This window comes from Ovis canadensis, chromosome 3 (assembly GCF_042477335.2).
Source record: "Ovis canadensis isolate MfBH-ARS-UI-01 breed Bighorn chromosome 3, ARS-UI_OviCan_v2, whole genome shotgun sequence".
NCBI lineage: Eukaryota > Metazoa > Chordata > Mammalia > Artiodactyla > Bovidae > Ovis > Ovis canadensis.
The window spans coordinates 90957500-90970801 of NC_091247.1; the positions used below are offsets into that span (position 1 = coordinate 90957500).

The 13302-nt window shown below is 38.1% G+C and overlaps 1 protein-coding gene across 28 annotated transcripts in view; it reads right to left on the reverse strand.

Moving 5' to 3' along the window:
- The window catches only part of LTBP1 (latent transforming growth factor beta binding protein 1), a 458228-nt gene that overhangs the window by 211859 nt on the left and 233067 nt on the right, over nucleotides 1–13302 (reverse strand). For all 28 annotated transcript variants that reach the window (XM_069583578.1, XM_069583577.1, XM_069583571.1 and 25 more), the window contains 2 exons: nucleotides 9501–9725; nucleotides 7832–8100 (listed from right to left, as the gene is read on the reverse strand). In XM_069583578.1, coding sequence (XP_069439679.1) covers nucleotides 7832–8100; nucleotides 9501–9725 — 494 coding nt within the window. The remainder of the gene's footprint in view (nucleotides 1–7831; nucleotides 8101–9500; nucleotides 9726–13302) is intronic.

Below are 13302 nucleotides of genomic sequence, written 5' to 3' on the forward strand. Positions count from 1 at the left end.
CTTTTTCTGCTGTGTAGAGTCAACAGACAGCTCTAGTTTTTCATTGGCTTTTATGTGGTAGAAACCAGGAAATATTTTTCTTCAAAGTCCTGAGACTTTAAAAAAGTACTTTCAGCCATGAAGTTAATATACTTCAGTGAGCTCACATCATGCTAGTTTCACTATGATGCTTTTCTTTTTAAAAAAAAAGAGTTTTGTCTTCTAACAAAAGGAAGTGAATCTGTTTGGTCCTTCAGAAGTGTGTGTGTGTCCCAGTGTTGTGGTTTCGAGCATGAGGATGTAATTGAATTTATCTGCCAAAAAGACCAATCTTCAGTTAAAGAATCTCTTTCTCCAAAGGCCCATTGTTTCTATTTTCCTGTCCAACTTCTAGAACCTCTAAGGGGATCACAAACTGCTTAATTTTTGCCCAAGGGCTTATTATTTATATGACCAGTAATTAAAGGAAAGAAAGATTTTTTTCAGTGATACCAGGATTTCACATCAAGAAGTGGTCCTTTTCTTCCCAATAAACATAAAAGCTTACTTTCTTCTATAGAATATATATTAGAGAATTTAGAGTGTTTCTTATGGTTTTTAAAATTAAACTTTCCTTACTTTTTTTAATTGAAGTACAGTTGCTATACAATATTATGTAAGTTACAAGTATATCATATAGTGATTCATGGTTTTCAAGTTTATGCTCCATTTATGATTATTGTAAAATATTGGCTACATTTACCATGTTGTACAACATACCCTTATAACTTATTTTATACCTTATAGTTTGTACATCTTGTACCTATGAAGCTTTTTTCCCCCAAAATATGGGGATTTTATGGTTGCCAACTATGAAAGTGAGTTTGAGCATTATTTGATTAGCTGTGCTAGAGTGCTGTACTAAAAATATCCTCTCTCTTCTGTTTACATCTACTTCAGGTTTTCTAGTATTTCTGTTCTCATTAACGCAAGCATTCATATGTGCAATGTGCTGCTCTTTTGGCACTTGCAATAGGAAAGTCTTGAGGCACTTGAATTTTTGTCTCATCTTGTACGACTGTCTAATTAAGGGGCATGTTTCCACAATGAACAAAAAACACATGGTTTCACAAAGCGGCAGTGGCACACCCAACATGGAAGCTGGACTCCCAACCCTCCATCTCTCACAAGGTCTTGTCATACCATCTGGCATCATTAGGTTGCTGTAAATGCTTATTTCCAGTAATTGGGCAATACATAAAACGTGTTTGAAACAACCAAAGACTCTGGATGCCAAATAAGTCTCCAACTTGGGTCACTGTCAAGAAAATCCATTTAGACTAAAGGACACCCTTGAACAATGGAAAAAGTGTGCCCATTCAATGACCTTATGGTGCAAAAATAGATTTGAGGGGTATTTTATGAAATTTGGCTTCTCCAGTATTCTTGCCTGGAGAATCTCCATGAACAGAAGAGCCTAGCAGGCTACAGTCCATAGGGTCGCAAAGAGTCGGACACGACTGAGTGAGTAAGCACACATTAGAGATGAAAACCTGCTGGAAATGTTGAAATAACTATCACCACTAGAAATGTAATTCTAATTTGATCTATACGTTGAGCAAAATATTAGAAATATTTGCAAACATTTATGGAGTACCAGTGCTTACTGTAGGTAACACAGATACCTATCTTTGCCAAAATTATGACTTTTCAACTATTTCACACTTGATTTAATTTTTTCTTGGAGTATAACTGATTTTCAATATTGTGTTAGTTTCTGCTGTACAGAAAAGGGAGTCACCCATACATATACATACATCCACTCTCTTCCAGACTCCATTCCCATATAGGTTCATTATAGAACACTGAATAAAGCTCCCTGTGCAATACAGTAGGTTATCATTAGTTATCTTTTATTTCTTGTAGTACAGTTCAAACTTGATTTACATTCAAGAAACCAACTCCTCTTGGCCATCCTGTGCTTAGTTGCTCAGTCGTATCTGACTCTTCGCAACCCCACTAACTGCAGCCTGCCAGGCACCTCTGTCCACGGGGATTCTCCAGGCAAGAATACTGGAGTGGGTTGCCATGCCCTTCTTGAGGGGATCTTCCCAACCCAGGGATCAAACCCAGGTCTCCCACATTGCAGGCAGATTCTTTACTGTCTGAGCCACCAGGGAAGCCCAAGAATACTGGAATGGGTAGCCTATCCCTTCCCCCGGGGATCTTCCCAACCCAAGAATTGAACAGGGTTTCCCGCATTGCAGGTGGATTCTTTACCAGCTGAGCTACTGGGGAAGCCCTGATCACCCTATATATTCTATTAATTTCTGTTCTCTTAATACTTTAAGGTGAATTTAGTGATTCCCGTACCCAGCCTGATTCACATAGAAATCAACAGTCTATATAATCTTTAAGAATAAATTATTTTTTAGGACTCTGAAAGAAGAAACATCACAATAGAAAGGTATTTTCCCCTTTATCTTGATACTTTCCATCAAGGTAAAAAACATTTTAGATACTTCTAATCACATTATTCCTATTCTTTCCACTTTATGATATTAAGACAAGTCCAAAAAAATCTGTATTATTTATCTATCATCACTAGATCTATTCGTTAACCACTGAATTTTCTCCATTAATCCTCTCTCTCTTCATCTCTTGTGGTACATATACAAAATGGAGTATTACTCAGCCATTAAAAAGTATGCATTTGAATCAGTTCTAATGAGGTAGATGAAACTGGAGCCGATTATACAGAGTGAAGTACAGTACACTAATGCATATATATGGAATTTAGAAAGGTGGTAATGATAACCCTGTATGTGAGACAGCAAAAGAGACACAGATGTATAGAACAGTCTTTTGGACTCTGTGGGAGAGGGAGAGGGTGGGATGATTTGGGAGAATGGCATTGAAACATGTATAAGAAACAAATCACCAGTCCAGGTTCGATGCAGGATACAGGATGTTGGGGCTGGTGCACTGGGATGACCCAGAAGGATGGTATGGGGAAGGAGGTGGGAGAGGGGTTCAGGATGGGGAACACGTGTTCCATGGTGGATTCATACAATATAATACAATATTATATTATACAATATTATAAAGTAACCTCCAATTAAAATAAATTTTATATTTTAAAAAACTTTTTATTAAAAATAAACAAGTAAATAAAAAATAAAACAGCATTGGATTCCCTGACTGATATTCAAGAATACCTGACTCTTGACATCAATCAAAGATGGAACTGGTTAAAACAAAGATGTAGCTACTCATCTTTACCTCATAGTCCTCCCCTGCAAGGGTCAATTAATCAATCAGACAGCACATTTATCTGATTTCTGAAGCCAGGAAGTTCGGAATAGTCCAGCTCATCACCATGTTTTTCTTTACAACAGCCCATAATCAAATCCTGATGCTGGATCCTTCACAAAAGCCTCTGCGTTCAACTCTTCATTTTCAAGTTGACTTCTTAGATTAGACCCTGATCATTTCACAACTGGACCAAGGCCAACTTCTCCTCCCTGGCTTCCTCATGTCTACCACGTCCATATCCACTTCCATCTCACTCAAAAGTTGTAACTTTTAAAATTTTCTAGATATTCATTAAATGTACTAAACATAGGGCTTTTAAATTCATCTTTAAATTATATTATTCTATCTATAAGTCAAGAAAATGTTCACATTTTCTTTCTTTTTCTTATAAGGAATTTTCAAATATGCTGAGATAATTCAAAGAATAAAAACAGTAATCACTTGTATTTCTACCTTTGAGTCAATAGCTGTTACAATTTTGCTATATTTGTGTATAAAAGGCATTTGAAAGTAAATTACAGACATTATGGCATTCCTCACTCTAGAATAAGGACACTACCCTACATACCTCTAATACCATTATCACAGCTAAGAAAAGAATAGTTTCAAAATACCATCTAATATCCAGTCCATATTTAAACATCTTCAATTGTTCTTTAAATGTCTTTCAGAGCTGGGTGTTGATTTTTTTTTTTAAACCAAGATATGATTAAGGTTTATACATTAGATGTGCTGTTATCTCTCTAGTCTCTTTCTGGGGAAGTCAGTGTGTGTGTGTGTGTGTATGTGTGTGTCTTTCTGGGGAAATGTTTGTGTGTGCTTTTAATGATATGAATGTTTTAAAGAAACCAAGCAACAATTTCTCAGTCTTCCTGATGTGATAGCTTTGGCTTGTTTCTTCACCTTCAGTATTCCCTATGAAGGTGGGAGGGTGGGTGGGTGGGTGTGTGTGTGTGTTTAATGATATGAATGTTTCAAAGTGTGTGAGTGTGTTTAACGATATGAATGTGTGTGTGTGTTTAATGATATGAATGTTTCAAAGAAACCAAGCAACAATTTATCAATCTTTCTGATGTGATAGTTTCAGCTTGTTTTTTCACCTTCAGTATTCCCTATAAGCTGGAGGTTAGGTGTAAAGGCTCAACTAGATTCTGCTATATATTTCTGGCAAGAATCCTTTTACGGTGCGGCTGTACATTTCATACTGTAGCCCATTAGGAGGCACATAATGTCCCTTGTCCTGCTTTTAATGATTCTGAATTTGATCACCTGATCAAAGGGGCATCATGCTAGTTTTAATTTGACACCAAGTCATTTAATTTGCCTTACACCTAAGGTTTAAAAGACTTCATATCTGTGCCAACACCTGCCAGGAACTCTACTCTGGTTTACTTCTCTGGTCTCTTCTGATGCTTCTTCCTTATCTGTTTCTTACAGTGTTCTCTCTCCTCTATTTAATTTCTCCCCTCTTCTCTATGAGCTTAGTTTCCTAACCAATCATCCATTTTCCTCCACCATCCAAGCAGGCCCCGAAATTCTATTCTGTGAAAGTCCCATGCATTCGAATACACTGATCACAGTTCATGTTGTATTTCCCACCTCAAGTTTACTGCTTCATTTTTAGAATGTGCTACAGAAACAAGAGTATTTGTACCAAATTTTGCATATGACCTCTAATGGCAATACATAAACAAAGGTGCTTACTGATTATGACATTAAGTTCTCAGTAGGTGTAACCTACAGTGAATAAGAATCTTGCTACTGAGCAAAACATCAGTCTTTATTTAAAATAAATAATAAATAAAATTTTAAGTACTCGTTAGGGTTTTCTGCCATTCATTTAAAATCTACTTATACCTCCCTCTATAGCTGTATTTGCAAAACAGCCATAGCAAGAAAGCACAAATATTTCCAAACACCTTTGTAGGATACATCTTATATACTATTGACTATTTTGTCAGTAATTTTTTAATGCCTGGATCATCCTAATTGCACAAACTGGACAATCATAGACATTCAACATGTCTCACCAATAGGAAAAAAATGTGTTCTGAGAATATTTTGAAGCTGTGTATTACTGACTACACATGCAAAATGAATTAAGCATTGAGATCCCTGTTGGGATCATTTAGATCAGAAGTCAGGGAAATATCCAGATAAGGCAAAAATGTACTCCAATGAGTCTGAATTATTTGGATAATTCCACCAACTATTCAATTCATGTGAATTGTATAATCCACCTTAAGCCTAAAAGTAAATAATTTGTTTATATTCTTTCCAGTGAGCAAGTGTCTGCCTACAATTACATGTACAAGAATAATAAAGTCTGTTGACATCTCATTTTCTTGCTTTTTACCATCTGTGTTCCAATTTGGAAACTAAGGAGAAAGATACTGGGCACAAAATTTTATTTTTATTTTTTAAATTTTATTTTTTTTACTTTACAATACTGTATTGGTTTTGCCATACATTGACATGAATCCACCACAGGTGTACATGAGTTCCCAACCCTGAAGCCACCTCCCATCAGCCTCCACCTCTCTGGGTCATCCCAGTGTACCAGCCCCAAGCATCCTGTATCCTGTATCAAACCTAGACTAGCGATTCATTTCTTACATGATAGTATACATGTTTCAATGCCATTCTCCCAAATCATCCCACCCTCTCCCTCTCCCACAGAGTCAGAATTTTAAAAGGACCTGCTTTTTCCCGTGATCAACCTAAGCTGAAATGACTAAACAATGCAAGTGACACCAAATTCATCCTCCTCCTCCAAAGCTTTTCTGGGGCAAATTGTGCAGTGCATGAGTCTTACTTCAGCCCCACTGCCCCTGTAAAAACTTGCCTTTAACACAGTAATCCAGTCTTTACTTCTAAGCTAAATATAACTTGATGATATTCCTTCTGCAAAAGGCATGTTTAAACCTGGTCTTCAACTGAGGAAGAAAAAGCTCCCCTTTCAGTAGGCATTTCAGGCTCTACAGGCAGACCAACGTTGAGTGGGAGATTAAACCTTCCCTGCCTTAGTGAAGTTACATGACAAAAGCAATCACCTGCTCTATTTTTACGCTTGACTCTCTCAATAGGTAAGCATTTTCTAAGCTAGTATTTTTATAGTTCTGTAACATTTGCAGAGCATGTCATTTTGCCTGGTCTAATCTTGACCAAGCTCCATACTCTTGTCTCCACTTTACAAATAAGGAAGCTGGTTCCTTGCCACCAAGTGCTGAGCCCATGGCTCTAACCAATGTTTTATAACTCTACATGGCTCTTCTTTCCATTCTGGTCTACAAACCAATTTTGCTTCTTCCTCTAGGAGAAAAGGGTTTCCCTAGTGGCTCAGTGGTAAAGAAACCCTGCCAATGCAGGGGACACAGGTTCAATCCCTGGGTCAGGAAGATCCCTTGGAAAAGAAAATGACAGCCTACCTCAATATTCTTGCTTGAGAAATCCCATGGACAGAGGAGCTTAGGAGGCTACAGTCCATGGGGTCGCAAAAGAGTCAGACACAACAGCAACCAAAGAACTAGAAGAAAGGAGATGACCTAACCATAGACTTGCCCAGCACCTAAAAGTGTTCTCCAGGTTCAAAAGCAAGAATGATTGATTTTACTATCAACATATATCACACACACAGACACACATAATTTTTTGAATGTTCAGGTAACAGTAGATAAACAGATCTTCTCACAAGGGGTTAAAACCATAATCAAGTGACAGGAGAAGAACTACAGAACAAAGCTATGTCATTATCACATAAGTCCAAAGCAGGAAGCACCAAGTAACTGTGGTCGAGGAACCAGTAATTTTCTGTTGCTTTTACTATGCACATTCAATGATGAGTTTTAAAGAAAATTCAACTTCTCTCTCACTTAATGATATACAGACCTACAGTTACACATAAATACAATATTTAAAATACACTTCAAATAACTTATACACTGCTATTCTAGTTACATAGTTTTATAAGAAAATAAAAGATGACAAATTATTATTGTCTGATGGATCCAAAACTTGACTATATCCACTAACCAGCAAACTATTGCAAAAAGGCATGAAATTTTTCAAACATCTCTGTAGAATATATCTCATGTACCGTATCTCATGCTTGACACATGCTTTAAATATAGATCACTGTAACTGAAAAACTACCAACAAGCAATCATGGACATCTTGCAGCATTTCTGGAAGTTCAATACATACTATTATCTTATGGATACCTCCAAACATCTTACAATGCTTATAGTATCTTATATATCAAAGGTTGGCAACTCTTTCTGTACAGGTCTTTGCAGAGCATATTTTAGGCATTTCAGATCATATGACCTCACTGAAAGTACATAATCCTTCTGTCAGTAGGATTATATGTCTATGAAAGCAGACATAGACAGTATGTAAATGATGGATCAGGCCGTATCCAATAAATCTTTATTTATAGTAACAGGCCCACAGGTTGCCAATTCTTTCTACAAAAACCTCATTTCATCTAGGCTGTCTTTCCTATTAAAAGAGACTATCTAGAACACATCACTAAAATGGGCTGGGCAGTGCTGCTCACCTGTGACCCAATGGTTTCCTGGAAGCACCGGCCCAGCTGGGTCTTAGCAGCCACCGGATACACGTGAGGAATGACTTGCTGGTATGAGGAATGGACCGTCTGGGTCTTCTGGACAGGAAGGCCTTGGTAAGGGACTTGGGACTGGCCTGGTTGAGCTTCTTTAACCTTCTGACCTGTTGGGCCATCAACTCTTGAAACCTGATGTATCTGGACAGAGGCCTCAGGAGGGTGCTTCACATGGATATTGACTATGTTAGGAGGAAATTTCACTAAAACAGATCGGGAGGAAAACTTATCAGCTGTAAATAATTAACATGCACGTCACGATGAAAGTAAAATTTTCATGCTCATCAGCATCAGCATGAAACTAAATTCTATACATGCAAATATACTTAAGTACATATATATTATGCTGTTGTTTTGTTGTTTAAGTCATGCCAAACTCTTTTGTGGCCCCATGGACCGTAGCCCACCAGGTCCTCTGTCCATGGGATTTCCCAGGCAAGAATACTGGAGTGGGTAGCCATTCCCTTCTCCAGGGGATCTTCCCATCCTAGGAATCAAACCCATGTCTCCTGTATTGCAGGCAGATTCTCTTTACCGCTAAGCCACCAGGAAAGCCCACATATATATTATACATAGGATAAATAAAAGATTCATAGTATGGATCTAGTTTTGCTGCACAGCCATTAAAACTCTTGAGAGTAAAAGGGGATGCTCAAGAACTAAATCTGAATTTATATCCTTTAAAGAGTAAAACTACTTTTACAAAGCAAAATTTAAACCTCTCAGAATAATGGATTCATGAAACATTTTTTTCAGAAGAGCCAAAAAACTATGAAATTTGTGCTACTTGCGGTCATACATTTTATCAAACAAAAGTAATTAAGACTCAAAAGTTAGATTATTTTCTAATTTCTCACAAAGTTTCCATCAGAGAGATTGTAGGATTTATAACACAATTTCAAAAAACATAGTTCTCTTACCCTTAACCTGGTGTGTACATACTTTTGTGCTTCTTTTCACACACACAAAATATTTAAGTGTGACATTTTATATCAGTATTTTCTTTCTCTGCAGGTTTCACACAGAATTTTATCTTCTGATGCTAAGATTCAGGTTTTAAAGAATAAGAGCCAGTAACACTTCTCTGACCCCTTTTTAAAAAATTGTGCATGTGTGAGAGGTGCCAGGTTGAAAAGAATGAATTAGTCATAGAATTTGAGCTCCAAGTGACCTAGTTTATCTTCCTCTACAGATGACTAAACTGAAGCCCAGGCAAGTTACAGATTGTCTAGAACTAAAACCAAGCGCTGTTTGACTACAAAATAGATTTGGTATTCAACAGCAGGTACCGTGTGACCTACTAGATGATTAATGATCATGAGAGTCAGAACACCATCTTGTTCATCTTTCCCTTGCCCAGGTCCTGCCAGAAGAGCACCGTGTACGTTTATCAGCTCTTGGTCCTGTGTCACCCGAGAAAGATGGGCTCCATTTTCTCATTTCCTAGGTACCATTCTCTGTAGCCGAGAAAGCACTGTCAACATATAACTGGGCCCATATTCTGTTCCAGTGCCAACCCCGCAGGCATTTGGCTTCTGTATATATAGGTTTGGCGTGTTAACAGAGTTCTGACAAATAGGTAAAATCAAAACAGTCAGCCTACCTTTTACTCCTTGCTGGCTGGTCATGGTCAGAGGCAAAGTATGTGTTGAGTGGACGACATGTGTTCCCAACGCCTTGCCTGACTGCTGGGAATGCTGATATACTTTAGGCAGGCTGGCCCCGTGGACTGGGATCTGACAGAGCTTCCCTGTGAAGTTTGGAGGGCACTGGCATTTGTCCCTCGAACTGCACTGGCCTCCATTCATACATGGAAGATGGCAAATTACTGTAACGGGAAAGAGAAAATGTGAAGAGTTGGTTCGTTTCTCAAATTCTAAGTAACAATCAACCAATGTAACACCCCCAAAGCACAGCCATCATATTACCAATGACTTTAGAAATGGAAAACAGAGGAGAACCTACACTGGGACAAAAATATTTCCTTTTTTTTAAAACTATCTTTTTCTTTCCACCTTAAGTAAGTCATTTAGCTCTCGAATTGCCTGTGGTTGTTCATTCACAATGCTGGAAAGAATTCATGGGGAAAAAAAATACATATATGTAAATATACATATTACTCAGGATATCTCTTACATTCTGTACTTACTTTGTTTTCCTATTACCAGTTTATTTACTGTCTTTCTAGATTATAAACTCCTTGGGGAAAGGAATGCTTGGTTTAATGAACTTTATATCCTCAGCAACTAAAATAATGTCCAGTTCATAGTGGACATTAAATATTTCTTCCAAGAATAAACAAATGAGAGTGCTAAAAATAATATCTGTTGAGAATCTTCTCTACATAAGGAACTGAACTAAGTGCTACCCAGAATAAGGGAGGAGAATAGTTTGAATCCTGCTTTACAGGAATTTGATATCCCACTAGGATAACAAGACCACAGTGAAACCTAGACATAGCAGAGAGATTAATAGTTGGGAATTTATTTAGAATACCAAAAGGTAAAAGGATGTGTTTGGGTGAAGAATTTTATGAAGAGTTTTAAATTCTGGCTAAATTCAGCTTATGGCCAACCTCTTTACAACTAATGAATTCTTCCCATCAGCCTTTAAACTGATTGTATTTCCAGCAGCTTAAAAAATAAGTCTCTCATAAGGTAGTTCCATTTGCAATTTTTTAAGGAATCTCCACACTGTTCTCCATAGTGGCTGTACCAGTTTGCATTCCCACCAACAGTGTAGGAGGGTTCCCTTTTCTCCACACCCTCTCCAGCATTTATTGCTTGCAGATTTTTGGATCGCAGCCATTCTGACTGGTGTGAAGTGGTACCTCATTGTGGTTTTGATTTGCATTTCTCTAATAATGAGTGATGTTGAGCATCTTTTCATGTGTTTGTTAGCCATCCGTATGTCTTCTTTGGAGAAATGTCTATTTAGTTCTTTGGCCCATTTTTTGATTGGGTTGTTTATTTTTCTGGAATTGAGCTGCATAAGTTGCTTGTATATTTTTGAGATTAGTTGTTTGTCAGTTGCTTCATTTGCTATTATTTTCTCCCATTCAGAAGGCTGTCTTTTCACCTTGCTTATATTTTCCTTTGTTGTGCAGAAGCTTTTAATTTTAATTAGATCCCATTTGTTTATTTTTGCTTTTATTTCCAGTATTCTGGGAGGTGGATCATAGAGGATCCTGCTGTGATTTATGTCTGAGAGTGTTTTGCCTATAAGAGACACATGGACCCCAATGTTCATCGCAGCACTGTTTATAATAGCCAGGACATGGAAACAACCTAGATGTCCATCAGCAGATGAATGGATAAGAAAGCTGTGGTACATATACACAATGGAGTATTACTCAGCCGTTAAAAAGAATTCATTTGAATCAGTTCTGATGAGATGGATGAAACTGGAGCCGATTATACAGAGTGAAGTAAGCCAGAAAGAAAAACACCAATACAGTATACTAACACATATATATGGAATTTAGGAAGATGGCAATGACGACCCTGTATGCAAGACAGGGAAAGAGACACAGATGTGTATAACGGACTTTTGGATTCAGAGGGAGAGGGAGAGGGTGGGATGATTTGGGAGAATCACATTCTAACATGTATACTATCATGTGAATTGAATCGCCAGTCTATGTCTGACGCAGGATGCAGCATGCTTGGGGCTGGTGCATGGGGATGACCCAGAAAGATGTTATGGGGAGGGAGGTGGGAGGGGGGTTCATGTTTGGGAATGCATGTAAGAATTAAAGATTTTAAAATTTAAAAAATAAAAAACTAAAATTAAAAAAAAAAAATAAGTCTCTCAACTCCATTCTCTTTCAGCTTCTACTCTGCTTCAATCCTCTCCTCCATGATCAAACTTTCCAAAAGAATTATCTGCTCACTACTAGCTAGCCAGCACCAAGTTGTATTCCCTTCTTTGTGTCTGTTCCCTTTTCCCATACCTCTCCTACACTGAAACTCCTCTTACTCAGGTCACTAATGGTCTCCGCATTGCTAAATCCATTGGTTGGATTTCAGTCTTCCCTTAGCTTCTGTGACATCTCACCCACCTAGTTTGCTCTTTCCTCTTTGTCCACTCTCTCTTGCTATTCTTTGCAGACTCCATTCTTTCCTTATCCTTTAAACACAGATGTCCTTCAAGATTTGATCTTAAAATCTGCTCCACTAACCCTACACATTCTGATTTCATCCTATCATATGATGGTGTCACTCAAAACCACATTTCTGAGCCAAAGCTTTCTGCTGCACTCCACACTGTCTACATCCTATAGACATCTCAGACTTACAATGTCCCACTTGGAACAGGATCATCTTCTCCCCTAACATCTCCCATTCACTGAGGCATGCTTAACAGAAATCTGAGGGTCCTCTCAAACCACTCAAATATCCAGTTTGCCAGGTCCTGCCTTCTAAACATTCATCAAATATGCCCACATCTTTCTCATCATAGAGATCCTGTTTTCTCTGAAACCTCATTTCCTACAATTCAGCTACTTTGAATTTGATTCCTGAGTGGACAGGGCTCTCTCACCCCTCCTCATGTTTTATCTACCCTGCATCCTTGGCCTGGAACACTCTTTCCATTTGCTTCCCAACACCCTCCCCACTTGCCCACCTAACTCCTACTCACCTTTTAGACTCTGCTTAAACCTCACTTCCTGGAAGCATTTCCAGTTGCCCCTCATCTAGGTCTGGGCCTCTCCTCTGTGCTTGCATGGGCTCTCATTCACTGTCCATCATGCCCCTTGGCTTACTGCATTATAATCCTCTGACTCCGTTTCTGTATGTCCCATTCAATTAGAGCTCTGTGAGGTCAGGGACTTCAATGCTTTACCCCTAAGATGTAGCTCAGCTTTTAGAAAAAAATGCTGCAGCTCAAAAAAATTTACTAGATGAAAGAATGAACAGATTTATGGCTACTACTTTGTCAAATACCATTCTAGGTACTATAGAAGAAAGTAAAAGCTAACTGGAGCTGTTAGGTAATACATGATAACTAAAAATATGCATCAACAAATAAGTAACACTGGAAAATATAAAATGCAAATTCTATAGAACTTCAGAGAAAAGTCATTTCTGGGAAGTCAAAATAGACTTTTCAGAAGAGCTCACTTGAAATAAGTCTTTGAAGCTGAGGATTCAGAAAAACAGAAAGGACTGCATCCCAGGAGGATGGTATGTGAAAAGGCCAGAGGCAGGCAAATTTGGAAGATAATGAGAAAGCCTGTGTTGTTGAAACCCCAGATTCCTTGGGGAGAGGGGTCAGGTGATAAACTAGGAGATATAGACTTAACTCAGAGAATGGCTAAAGGTCTGATAAAGAGTTTGGCTTTTATTCTGTAATTAATAAATCATTTTGGAGACTTCAAGGAGAGAATTTTCCAGGAAGATTAC